General features: G+C 41.6%; 1 protein-coding gene across 10 annotated transcripts in view; it reads right to left on the minus strand.

The window, feature by feature from the left end:
* COL15A1 (collagen type XV alpha 1 chain) overlaps positions 1–13,656 on the minus strand; it is a 299,045-nt gene that overhangs the window by 217,469 nt on the left and 67,920 nt on the right. For 4 of the 10 annotated variants that reach the window (XM_054018684.1, XM_054018683.1, XM_054018678.1 and 1 more), the window contains exon 1: positions 3,364–3,966. The exons of 3 other annotated variants lie outside the window; for them this stretch is intronic. In XM_054018684.1, the coding sequence (XP_053874659.1) occupies positions 3,364–3,742 (379 nt within the window). In that variant the 5' untranslated portion in view covers positions 3,743–3,966. Of the gene's footprint in view, positions 1–3,363; positions 3,968–13,656 lie in introns of those variants that run through there. 3 more of the 10 variants (XM_054018679.1, XM_054018680.1, XM_054018681.1) reach the window with 2 other exon arrangements.

Genomic DNA, 13,656 nt, shown 5'->3' on the forward strand with positions numbered 1-13,656 from the left:
GCATTGAAAATGAAATTTGTGGAATTACAGTAATTTCGTTAAAAGCTAATTCCTATACAGAATTTTGCCTTAGTCACTTAATTTCTGGAATTTATTCCAAGAATACTATAGCCATTGTAGGAAAATTTATCATGAAATTAGCTATAAGAGGTCTGACCAAAAAAACAAAAAAACAAAAATCTTTTTTTACATTCTGCTGGTTCAAGATGGTAGCTGGGCAATTTCTCACCTCTGGGATAAGGAGGAGTAAAGAAGCATCAGAGACTCCCCCACCCCCAAAGCAGAAACAACTCCAGGCACTTATATATGCTAACTGGTGTTTAAAAATAGGGTCAAGTATATCACATCACACACTATTTCTATATACACAAACAAAAAAGAAGCCAGTACCCTAGACAAGCTGTAATGATCACAGACCATTCAGAGGAGCAGGAAATTACAGGACCAATTTTGCAGTGTCACTCCCTGCACCCCTTTCTTTATGCTAACAGTTTTGAAACAACCAAAAAAATCATTTGTTTATTTTAAAAGAAACAAACCTTCTAATTTTACCCAGTACCATTTTAAATAAAAAAACAAATGAACAAAAAACACAACATAAACTGGCAACTTGCAGTTTAAACTGAGGAGAGGAAGGGAGAAATGGACAATACGACCTATACCTCGCTTCTAGGGATGTGCAAATCCTGAATCTTTGAATGCCTGTTAGCACAAAAAATGCTGCTATTCAGGCACTGAATCTTCTACAGCCCTTGCCTAGTCTTTGGGGTGGGTGGTCAGAGGGAGTTAGAGTGAAGATCCCTTTCCAGAGAAAGATTCCAGGATCATATACCAATTCCTCAGGCTTCTTGCCACAGCTGAGTCAGAACAAAAAGACTTGCACGGGCTTCCCTCAGCGTATGACTATGCTGCAATCTGAGGTATGATTGCACCTCAGGTTGGCATACCCACGCTAGCTTTAATCTAGCTAGTGCAGCTAAAAACAGTGAAGGGCCAGCCAGTGGGCTAGTAATGCATGAGAATGCATGAGAAGAGGATGCCAGTGCTAACCCCCAGAACCTATACACAGTAGGGGTAGAGGATTATGGCATGCTGGCCTTCTCTGTCAAGACTGAAGAGAAGAGGGGAGATGCCCCTCACACTGGGGAGGGGATAAAGAAGAGAAAATGTAGGTTTGGGGTGGTGGAGAGCAGCTCTATCCAAATAATATTTGGGGCCCAATGTTGGTTCTGGTATGCATCCCTAATTTTTCCTTTTTCTATGTTGTTCAACTGTCTGGCAGGAGATTACATTTTTAAAGGGGGGGGGGGAAGTACAGTAAATTAGCCAAACCAAATAAAAAAAATAATAATAGCAGGGCTCATCGTACTTCACTTCTCTCACCTGGAAACCAGAGCTGAGGTCGGAGGGTACGCGACAGTATAGGAACTATTGTTAACCTAGACTCCTAGGGTGAAATCCTGGCCCCAGTGAAGTCAATGGGAGTTCTGCCATTGACTTCAGTGGAGCCAGGATTTCACCCATACATAGTCAGCTGTAAATTAACCTTTTTGCATGTCAGGCTGTTAATCCCACAGCTGCAGAACTGGAACTAACACTGCTTAAATTTACCTGTAATACCTCAGTACCTGGGATAGAGGAGATAATACAAGACAAAGTGGTCCAACTCCATTCCAATTAGGTACCTAACTATTTAAGGCTCAGTGATTCTCATATTCACACCTTCCTCCAACCTGATTCAATGGGCCAGATTCAAAGGGGAGTTTAAAATAATAAAATTTACCTGCTTACCCTCAACATGTAAATTCCACCAGTTTAGACTCAGATTTAGACCCAGATTCTCTTTAGACTCTCATCCTTTTGAGGATGTCTGATTTACATCCTTTACCACAGAACCACTGAATTTGACCTTCCAAGTCTACAGAGTCTAAACTGGTACAATGCCTGTATTGAGCAACTGGACGAAAGGGATGTAGCAGAAAATGTAACTGGAAAGCACAAAGTACTGTACAGTAAAATAGGTCATCTCCTGTGTCAATGGGATTACTTGCATCAGAAGGAGAAGGCGAATTTGGCCAATGGATTCAAGACTGGTGGCCAAATTCTCCTTCTGACACACCCATGTAACCCTCTTGATTTCAAAAGAGTTGTTCTGGTGTCAATTCTGAGAGGAGAATTTGGCCTTCAGTCCCTGACTAATTATTTAACTATTCATGGATGTTGCTGATGCTTCACAGAGATAGCTGCTATTATTTCCATTTCTACTAGAGGTAAATGGGGTATAAATTTTGACAATGCCTGCCAGCCCAGTGCTCAGAGAGAGTGTTGTATTAATGTCTGCACTGTGCTATTTGCTAGCTTAGACTCAGTCAGAGAAGTCCATTAAGCCCAGAATTCAAGGGCACAGCACAAATAAATAAAAAGCAAAATAAGTCAATTTACTTTCTGTGCATGCTGGTTTCTAATGTCTGTTTTCGTTTTCTTTCCTCCTGAAAGCAGCTCTCCCATGTGTATCTGTCTGATATTATATAACAGGATGAATATAACAATTAACTTAAGATCCCCAAGTACCAAGTATGCCTTATTAATTACCAGCATACCATTTTAATTTGCAACAAAGGAATTTACACATTTCAATGCTGCTAATCCTTACATTTTCAAACTGGTCTATGGAGTTTTAGCTGCACAAGTCTCTATAAGGTGAAAACATGCCCCTTTATTGTTTTGCTCATATCTATATTTGTGTGATAGTCATACAACCTTGTACTGTATGGGAGAGTCATTAACAGATTTCTCCCTGTTTTTGGTGGGAAATCATCAGGGAATTGGTGTCTTATCTATTCAAGAAAAAAAACTAATACCTCAATTATGACAGCATTTTTTGGTCAGTACTTCTGTCAATTACTTGCTAAAGTCAAATACATTTAGACAGCATGAAGGGTTTTGAGACTTTTACATGCGGAGTACAGTCTAGTCTCAGAGGATACAGTCTCCTGACGTTTTTCTTGCTGTAGTTACAGACCTACTACTTAAAGTGAAAGTCAATATCATGAACTAAAATCTTGACTTTCATTTGCAGCAGTGTGACAGTAAAGATAGATATTGCTTTGTTACTGCCAACATCCACTTCCAGCATGCACAAGGAAAGATACTACAAGCACATGGCAATTATTTCCAACAGTCTCTGCCTGGTATCATTTCAATTTTAAGAGGATTATGGAAGCTCCTGTGATATGCTCTGGCAGGTACTCTCTAAGTATATATATACACACACTCATATTTTTCTGCCAAATGAAGTGTTAAAAAACACAACACTGAAATTTTCATTGTAGTAGTAGTTTATTATTTTACAGCTAGTATTACCTGTTTTCTTTTGTTTCCCCTGACTTATTTTCTTTCCTGTCTTTAACTCCAGTTTTGAGAGAGCTTTTTCTCTGGAAAAATTAGTTACTGCTTCTCCACCTGGCAAAGTAGATTCATAAGGAACTCCAGTGGCACTTGAAGATACTGTGGAAGTGATGCTCCCTGCAGGAGCCCTTGCGCTAACTGTAGTCCGACTCAGTGAAACTCCATTTGTTACGTAGCCCTTAGGCACACTTATGTTTAAAGTGATAGTGTTGACAGCTGTGGCTACAGGTGGAGTAGTTGTTTGTGTGGTGCCCCACAGCCGTTGCCACCACCATTGCCCTTCTATAAAACCAGACTGCATTAGGAAAATAATCCAGGCTAGTTTGCTGAACATCTTTCAGTGCTGCAGACAACAAATCAAGCCTCAAACTTTCTTCTCCAATTGCTTGATTGCTGTCTCCAATTTTTACAGCTGGTAAAAATGAAGAAGAAATGACATCATCCTAAAAAGAAGTTGAAAGTTGTTTTACGTTGCTGCCAGAGTTCATAAGCCACCTTCAAACGTGTTTCGTGATCTTAGGTGTCTAATTTACAGCCTAAATATTCATTACTAACCATTTGTGTCCTTGTGTAATGTAGCTCTCAAGCCAGTTAGTTACCAGACTTCTTTTCTAATGGAAATGAAGTGCATACCAGCCAGCTTTAGAAGGAGTTTCTCATCTACACCAATCAAAGTACTGGACACCTCCCTCCCCTAAAAAAAACTAAACACACACAACAAAAAAACAAAAAAACTTGTCTCATAAGCAGCTACAACAAATGAAGAAACTTTTGTTATATAGCTCTCCCTGGTGATCGGCTCCGTGCTGTGGTAAAAATTAATCCTTGTGCAATGACTAATACCGTGGTTCTAATTAAACAAACCCAGAGTGGCTTGTGATGTGAACAGAACACAAACTTGTGTATAGTTTTATTCTGTTTTTCTGTACTGGGGCTAATATATTTTTTAAATATCACAAGGAGTTTGCAGGGAGAAAAAAGAAACACATGTTTTTTATGGAGCTCTCATACAAAAGCAAGGGAAACCTATGCAGTAACTCCCCAGTTTGACTGCAGCCCTCAACCGGATCCTTGATCCCTGATCCCAAACCATAAGCCTTTAATAAACTCCCACAAGCCCCAGGAAGGACTATGAGCTCCTGAAGAGCGCAACACTTGGACTGAGCAGTGGCAGAAGAGCTGCTGCAATAGGATGATCAAATGTACAAAGGGTGTTGTGGGAAGAGCAAAGGGAGGAAGAGCTATTGAATGGTCATGGGATGAAGCAGGGGCTTTCTAGATTGTCATGGATATAAGCAAGCTGGGGGAGAGGGATGACTTCCCCACATGAGCTTCACTAGCATCTGTAGAATCTAAGCATAGAGAAGTAGAGACTCAATTTTCTACTTTGCATGAACATCTAATCAAGAAAGTGACCATCTCACGGGAGAGAGTTTACCTCTTCCCAGTGCTACTCTTCTTTCCTTGGAGCATACATCAAATCCCACCAAGCTCCAAACAGATTTGTCTACAATCCTCAGTCTTCCATGGTCCAGACCTTCTGTTTATGTCTCCATTGCTCCTGAACGGGTTCCCATTCTGAATCTGTCTACAAATATCCTGTTACACTCCACAGGGTATTTGAGCTAAAATTAATTCTGGAGCCGAAAGCCTGCTCCACTCTCTCTGCATCCCTTAAACCCACATTAAAATCTGAAATGAGGCTCAGGACTGCAAAGTTCCTTGTGCAGTGAAGATGAATTTCAACAACGGGAAAGAATCACAAAAAGCATCACTTCCACACTGAACAAGGAACTTTGTTAGTATAAGGAAAACAGTATTATCCCAAAAGCAACTCTGCTTCTTTTACTACTTCAGTATGGTGGCGCTGCAGCTAGAACCTTCCCCAGGACTGTGATACCTGACTTCCTGCTACAGTGTGAAAGAAACAGTACAGACAACATTTCCTGTTGTAACTGACAGAAGCAGAGCCTTCTGGGGCATAACAGCACTACTTCAGATAGGCAGTCACACATGAAAAGTATATTTAGGTAGGTGCTCTGGAGAAACAACAATGTGTGGAATTGCAGAACAACCTAACTGAAGCACATTTAATCAAGATGCATCATACTGACACCAGAAATATTAGCTGTTTTCCACATATGCATTTAAACATATACAACTATGTAGAAGTGGTGTTGGGAAAACACTGCAAGAAAGAATGTAAGAATTGCCATGCTGGTAAAACAGAAATGTGAAAGCTGAGCAAGTGTCTGAACTCTATTGATGCTAGGGCAGAATTCTGTCTTTGCTAGACATACACATCTACTGCAGAAGAGCAAAGCAAGAGACTTCAAGCCAAATTCTGTCCATAGATGCTCCCATCCAGCTCCCATCAGGCTCATTAGAAGTGCATGTATACCCAAGAACTGTACGTGGAACTTAGGCATGGTGTATACACATTTTTTAAAAAACTGTTTTGGTTAGAGATGTTGGGTTGTTGTTTTTTTAACTAAAATATTTATATCAGTACACCCTCTAATATGGATGCAGTTATACCAGTATAAAGCTTCCACTGGTCCAGTGTATTCTCCCAAATTTATGTGAATAAGCTACATCAGTGCTTAAACTGGTATACCAGTATAATTGTGTCCACATTAGGGGGTTACTTCTCTTTAAGTATACTGGTTTCATATTCATATAACTAAAACCAGTATAAACACAGTTTGTAAACAAGTCCTAAGCATTTGTTTCCTTCATTATGCCCCCTAATCCTATTCTTGCACTTCAGTTTGGGCTCTCTCTTCTAATTTCCTTTACTAGCTATATTCTACCTCAAAAGGAAATGGTTATGTACTTTAAAATAGAATTACATTTTAAGTTTTGTATAGCAACTCCCCATTGCATACAATAAAATCTATAAAATAACGTTTCTTCTTTTCCCCATTTTCTTCTTTTCAATCTGGTAAATAAACCTCCCTTGCTATCCCTGCTTCTAAACAGAACTCAGAGGATCAGGGCTCTCTTCCCCACTTTGCTTGAGCTTCATAATCACCTACCATGCCATAAGAGGCTTTGGAAGACAGTTACTATTTATTGTGCTGAAAAAACAGCAGGGAGAATCACATCGTTGGCCACACAAAAATTGTGGTTTATTTTTTTAAAGGTCAGGGTTTCCCCCCTCCCCTTCAATGACAGGAATGAGTTTATTACATGCATGCATAGGGCCAAATTCTGCCTTTAAATATTCATATGAAACGCTCACTGACTTCTTGGGAGATGCATGTGTTTATCTAAAAGAGCAGATGTTGGCCATCACAATACAGACATGATTTTCTATCAGATTATAACAGTTTAAAGTAGAGATCTGTCCAAGCTGCAAAGTACTGATCTGGAACTGAAATATAAGTGTGTTCCAGTTCTGGGTTCCAGTTTGGGTCCATTTAGATTTTGGTCCTAAACTACATAAGAGTGTCTTTGTAAACTGGAAACAACATGCCATCTAACATTTGAATGATGCCACTGTTGAACAGATGGGCAAAATAAACAACGGGTACAAAAAAAGACAGTAAATATGTTGACAAACTTCCCTTCATGTGCTCTCTTCCTGACTAATTCCAGTCTTTGGTTGCAATCTGCCTTCTGAAAACCATCTGGAAATAACATGTTGTAAGCCATGTACCTACACATCAATTTACAACTTGTTTCTGGACTCAGACTATTTTGGGTCTGGGGTGGGTAGGGTTTATTTGTTTTCACATTTTTAGTTCCTAAAGTAGGTTCTCTCATCCCTGTTCTCCTCCAGACTAATTAATCCCTCACTGTTTTATGGCTCTATAGCACATATCTAGAGTAATGGATGCCACCCATAAAGCTCTATGGCTATGTGCACATATCCTCACTTTTAATATGTGCAATGGTGAATTTCATCACCATTGAGAGTTCTGGCATTGAAGTGTTCACTTGTGAGCCCTCACCTACAAACTTGTAATTAGGTCTGTGAGCTGGTTAAATATCTGATTAAAACAACAGTGACCACCCAATTAAAAATAAATATAACAACTGTGTGTGTAATGTCATTGCAGCTGTATGTGTTTTGATAGGAGTGCTCCTTCTTAAAAGATGTAACCTGATTTAAAAGCATGGAACTTTTCCTGATTGGGCAAATTGTTTCAATGGTAAATGGCCTAACCAAAAAAAAAAAAAAAGTCACCTCTAAGATTCAGAGTAGCAGCCGTGTTAATCTGTATCCGCAAAAAGAACAGGAGTACTTGTGGCACCTTAGAGACTAACAAATTTATTAGAGCATAAGCTTTCGTGGACTACAGCCCACTTGCTCTAATAAATTTGTTAGTCTCTAAGGTGCCACAAGTACTCCTGTTCTCTAAGATTCAGTAATGGAAGAGTGATTTCCAAACAACGTTGGTTTTTCATCCAAGCTCTTTAGCAGATAGTACATAGTTTTTGAACTGCTTTGGAAGTGGTTGGGAATATAGATGTAAGTTATTATTAAGACGTCTCTGCTTATGTGAAGCAAATTAGTGATGCCTGAAGCTTCAAACTTTTTTTAGCCCACTGTTGACTGGGACTGCACCAGTAACCCAAGGGAAAGGTAGGTGATCTGCCTGGGATGGAGTTGACCGTATGGAAAAATTCAGCCTGAGTCTAACTCTGCCTAACTGCCTCAACAACTTCCAGTGACTTCAGTGGGCTTTGGATCAGGCGACCGGTGCCTTAACCACACCGCTCTTAAGCTTGCTAATTCATCCATTCCTGATATTGGTGGGCCAAATTTAGTCCTGGTGTAAGTGGATGCAACTCCATTACCAGGGCTGAATTTGTTTCACTATCTTTAACTGCGTATTGCTCAATGGTGAATACACACAGCTTTTCTGGAAACTTTTGAGTGGACTCTGGATAGAAGTTAAAATTAAACTAGGAACAGCAGAACCAATAATTCAGACATCTGGATTAAAGCATTTGTACTTTCCCACTGTTCAGTATGTGCACAGAAAGAATTCAGATAAAATCCTGAGTTCAAGCAACCAGTTTCTAGCTATTATAAAGCACTCCGTTGGAGCTGCTCTTCTATGGGTGGAAAAGATTGTATAAATCCATAGACTTCAGAAACCTGCCACCACACAGGCAGAGGCAGCTGGATTACCGACAAGGAAACTGTGTGCAGCGGCTTCCTCCTGCCAACTGTTTCATCTCCTGAAAACGAGCAAAATATACAAGAGCAAAAAAGCAAGGCTGCCTCCAGCATGCCGAGAGAATGATTTTAGTGACAAAACTCTTTTAGCCTGACTCCAGGAAGCACAATTCCAAAGGCCCAAATTTGGGACATTAGAGAAGAATATTGCTGGAATTTCCTTCGGGTAAAGGGGAGTGAGATTAGCCCCATGTGATGTGAAGTTAATCACTGCCATGACAGCAGAACAAATGCATTGCTGTTCTCTGTTCGGCTACTACAAGAGACTAAGTCTGGAGGATGATACATAATGCAACTTGAGCTTTGAAAGGTTCACAACTATTTAAGCACAAATGTTACATAGGACTGACACGTTTAGCCAACCTCCCCCCCTCCTCTTTTTATTTTTTAAACCAAATGGTTTTTGATTACATGATTATTTGTTTACTCATTTGCTCAACATGAAGATTATATCACAGATTGGGCCAGATTCTGTCCTATTTAACTCAAAAAGAGGAGATGGAGGCCCCTGCTGTACATAAAACAGTCCATATAGCATATATTAATAGTCCTGTAACCAAACAAACAGATGATAATCGTAAAACAGCAACACAGGAAGCCAAACATCCTGCAGCAAATCTGACAGAGTATGTCTACGCTAGAGCAGAAGACATACCCATGCCAGCTCTAATTGAGCTAGCGCACTAAAAAAATAGAAGGGTAGCCTTGGTGGTGCAAGCAGCAAGAAGAGCTACCCGCCCCAAGTACAATCCCATCTGAGACCATGGGTCCCCACTCAGGCAACTAGCCCTTCCTGCTGCCCATGCTGCTGGGGCTACATTCCTATTTTTAATGCGCTAGTTTGAGCAGAGCTAGCGCAAATATGTCTGCTTGAGCTGGAAATGACACCTGTTGGCACCAGTAGAGACATACTCATAGTCACAGTTCTCAAGTCGAGGAAAGGGCCTGGAGTCCCTGCAGCAGGTAGAAAGGAAAGCTTGGATGAAGTTATGATGTATTAGATCAGGGGTCGGCAACCTTTCAGAAGCGGTGTGCCGAGTCTTCATTTAGTCACCCTGATTTAAGGTTTCACGTGCCAGTCATACATTTTAATGTTTTTAGAAGGTCTCTTTCTATAAGTCTATAATATATAACTAAAACTATGGTTGTATGTAAAGTAAATAAGGTTTTTAAAATGTTTAAGACGCTTCATTTAAAATTAAATTAAAATGCAGAGCCACCTCCCCCCCAGACCAGTGGCCAGGACCCGGACATTGTGAGTGCCACTGAAAATCAGCTCGCATGCCGCCTTTGGCACACGTGCCATAGGTTGCCTACCCCTGTATTAGATCTTTCTTGCATGAAATTATTTTCACACTGCTTTGTATTCATAACTCAGGTTTATTTATTTGTTTTCTCTCTCTCTTCCCCCCCATCTAATGTTCACAAAGACATCCCATGCTTGTATTTCCATTGTCAAATACACCTGCCAGTAGCTCACTCTTGTCTGTGCATGAATGCCTGGCTAATATAGAACATCTCCATTGTCTTCAGCTTGTGCTCTGTTGGAGGGGCTAAAGAGCAGCCTTTCAATGGCTCTTTGGATGCCCACTGAGACAGACCTGGTTAGATGACAGGAACCACATCCTACAAAGACATTAAAAATAACAAGCTAATGGCTTCGAAAACAGTTGACGTCAGATAGACGTCCACATCTGTACATTATTACTAAGCAACACTCTTTCCTCCTTTGCCCATTCCCAGCTCAAATAACCAAGACAAATAAGGCTCAGAGCTCCCTTTCTATGGGGGGCAGGTAAACCATATGCTACAATGCACGTGATGCAAATCTTATGCAATCTTAGGGCGACCAGATGTCCCGATTTTATAGGGACAGTCCCGATATTTGGGGCTTTTTCTTATATAGGTGCCAATTACCCCCCACCCCATCCTGATTTTTCACACTTACTATCTGGTCACCCTAGGCAATCTCTGCATTATTTCAAAACACAGTAATTCTGTATTCCATGGGATATCATAACTGCTGCACACCATCACTTCACAGATAAAACTCAGCTGTTACCTTTGATGTGTAGTCAGAAATTTCTTCTTCAACAAAGATGTTTACTTAGCATACTGCAAAGGTTTCCCATTGCTCTCCGTAGCTGCAGCCAAAGAGCACAGCCAGGGCCTTCCTTCACTCTCCAAAATGTACGTAAATCATCTAAAGAGACTCACAAGGGAAATGGCCTGCTTTGAAGTCCACATAGTACTGAATTGGCTAGATCAGTGGCTCTCAACCTTTCCAGACTCCTGTGCCCCTTTCAGGAGTCTGATTTGTCTTACATATCCCAAGTTTCACCTCACTTAAAAACTACTTGCTTACCAAAATCAGCCAAAATACAAAGAAGTGTCTCAGCACACTAGTACTGAAAAATTACTTACTTTCTCATCTTTACCATATAATTGTAAAATAAATCAATTCGAATATCGATATTGTACTTACATTTCAGTGTATAATATATAGAGATCAGTATAAACAATGAAATTTTAGTTTGCACTGACTTCACCAGTGCTTTTTATGCAGGGCCAGCTCCAGGCACCAGCCAACCAAGCACGTGCTTGGGGTGGCACCTGGTAAGGAGCGGCCAATCTTGGAGTGGCGGGGGTCAGCGCGGCGCTCAGCGGGGGGCGGGTTTCCAGCGGTGCAGCGCTTGGCGGGGGTGTTCGGCGGTGCAGGGCTCCGCGGGGAGGGGTTCAGTAGCGCGACACTTGACGGTGCGGCACTCGGCGGGGGTTTCGGCAGCGTGGCGGAGGGCGGGGGTTGTTCGGCAGTGCAGCACTTGGGGATGTTCGGCGGAGTGGCGCTCGGTGGGGGTTTCGGCAGCACGGCGCTCCGCGGGAGGTGGGGGTGTTCAACAGCGTGGCGCTCCGCGGGGGGTGTTTGGCGGTGCTCGGCGGGGGTTTCGGCGACGCAGCGCTCCGCGGGGAGTGGGGGTGTTCGGCAGTGCGGCGCTCGGCGGGGGGTGTTTGGTGGCGCTCCCTGCGGGGGGGTTCAGCAGCTCGGCGGGGGGTGTTCAGCAGTGCAGCGGGGGGCGGGGGCTGTTTGGCGGCGCGGCGCTCAGCGGGGAGGTTTCAGCGGCGCGGCACTCGGTGGGGGGGGTTCGGTGGGCAGGGTGGCGCTGGGGTGTGTGTGTGTGTGTGTGTGTGTGTATGTATTACGGCAGGGTGGCGCTTTTTTTGGCTGCTTGGGGCGGCAAAAAAGTTAGAGCCAGCCCTGTTTTTATGTAACCTGCTGTAAAACTCGGCAAAACTAGATGAGTTGATGTACCCCCTGGAAGACTTCTGTGTACCCACAGGAGTACACGTACCCCTGGTTGAGAACCACTGAGCTAGGTGAGTAAAGTAGAAAATGATTTCCCTGCTGCTGCAATTCCCAGCAAACACAGCATCTGCTCCATGTACCCAGCTTGAAACTGCAACCAATATATTGTCTGAAATAATGGAAAGAAGCAAGAAGCTGTAGTCTTGCCCCCAAAGCCGAAGGAAGATCTAATTCACAAGGGACTTCATTTCAGCAGTGCTGCACACCCACAAAATGATACTGCAGGCATTTGCCTCCTCCGAAAATCAGGTCTAACTTTTTTATAACTATGTTTTCTAATTCCTTTCGCTAACTCCTTTTTCATCATTATTAGCCTGCCCTCTACTGGACAGAAATATATTTCATTTACATAGCAGAATACAGTTACTACCTTCTATAACCATGTATAATGCACAAAACCATGTTCTCTTTCACTTAGTGTGCATCATTGGAGGGCTCCATTATTTCCTTACATACATTCAGGCTAGAAAACAGTTCTCTTCACCAAACAGCTCACTTTTCCAGGTTTTTTTTCAGTGGAATCATGACTTGTCCTTTTATCAGGTTGATTCCTTTGCCAGCTGTTTGCATAAAAGGACTTCCATATATTTTTGTGCACACTGTAGTTGGCATTCTCATTTAAACATATTAAGCAGGTCTTCTTTTATGTGGCTTCCACTGTACCACTACTTAACTACAAAAATTTGTGCTTATGTATAAAATTTATGACCCACAGAAGTCAGGAAATTCAAATATAGCACAGATGCTGAACTACTTTCATATTATTAAGGTCCTTCCTCCTTTGGGTCTGGAAATAGTGCACTTTTAACAATTGAATATTTGAGTATATATTGTCCACCACTAGAACTCGTAGGTGCTACACTAAGACACATTTAGAAAGAGAGAGATGTGCCTAAGGCTTTACACAAAAACAGAACCATCTTTGCATAAGGCAAAAGATCCAATGGAGGGCTTTGTAGCTCCAAAGACCTACAAGCAGACTGGGGGGCAGAGAGGAGGGGAAGGACAAACTCACAGGAATACTTATCCCAAATAAAAAACAAACAAACAGCCATTAGAGCATAAGTTACTCTGGAATTAAACATTAAAAAGTTTATAAGTATATTTGCAATGGTGCAATAGTTGCTGCTTGCACTCCCAAAATAAGTGACTTTGAAACAGTCCATTACTACAGAAGTCATACCATTATTCTAGGCACCCAGAGCATAATAGCATCTCAGTAACTTAATCATAGACATTACATACATCAACCATTTATAGTTCATTTTGTCAGTATATGGTATTCGCATCAAAATCAAACAAAGTCTTTTGCTTGCCAAATAGTCAGTTATCCCACTTCCTAGGATGTACTTAATTATTTGGAGAACTATGCAGTCAGAGCGTTGCATGAGGCATACCATATACTATGTCATTTCATTATGCCAGCTGAACAGTTTGGTCACAGGAGAAAGGAAGAGGCAGTTTTTATTTTGTCATTTTTGTGAAGAGGTTACAGACAACTGAACACTTTGGACAATGGAGACATCTCAATGTGATGGCATTTTCCATATGCTCTTAGATGATGGTGACCATATTTTCAAAGTAAATCATTAGGACACTTTTGTGATGCGTTTTTTAGGGTCACAGAATGATCAGACAAAGGCAGAAGTATCCTTTTTTCTTTTACTGTGTGATGGTGTCACTATTGCCAGCT

The sequence above is a fragment of the Malaclemys terrapin genome, chromosome 2 (genome assembly GCF_027887155.1).
Source record: "Malaclemys terrapin pileata isolate rMalTer1 chromosome 2, rMalTer1.hap1, whole genome shotgun sequence".
NCBI classification, from domain to species: domain Eukaryota; kingdom Metazoa; phylum Chordata; order Testudines; family Emydidae; genus Malaclemys; species Malaclemys terrapin.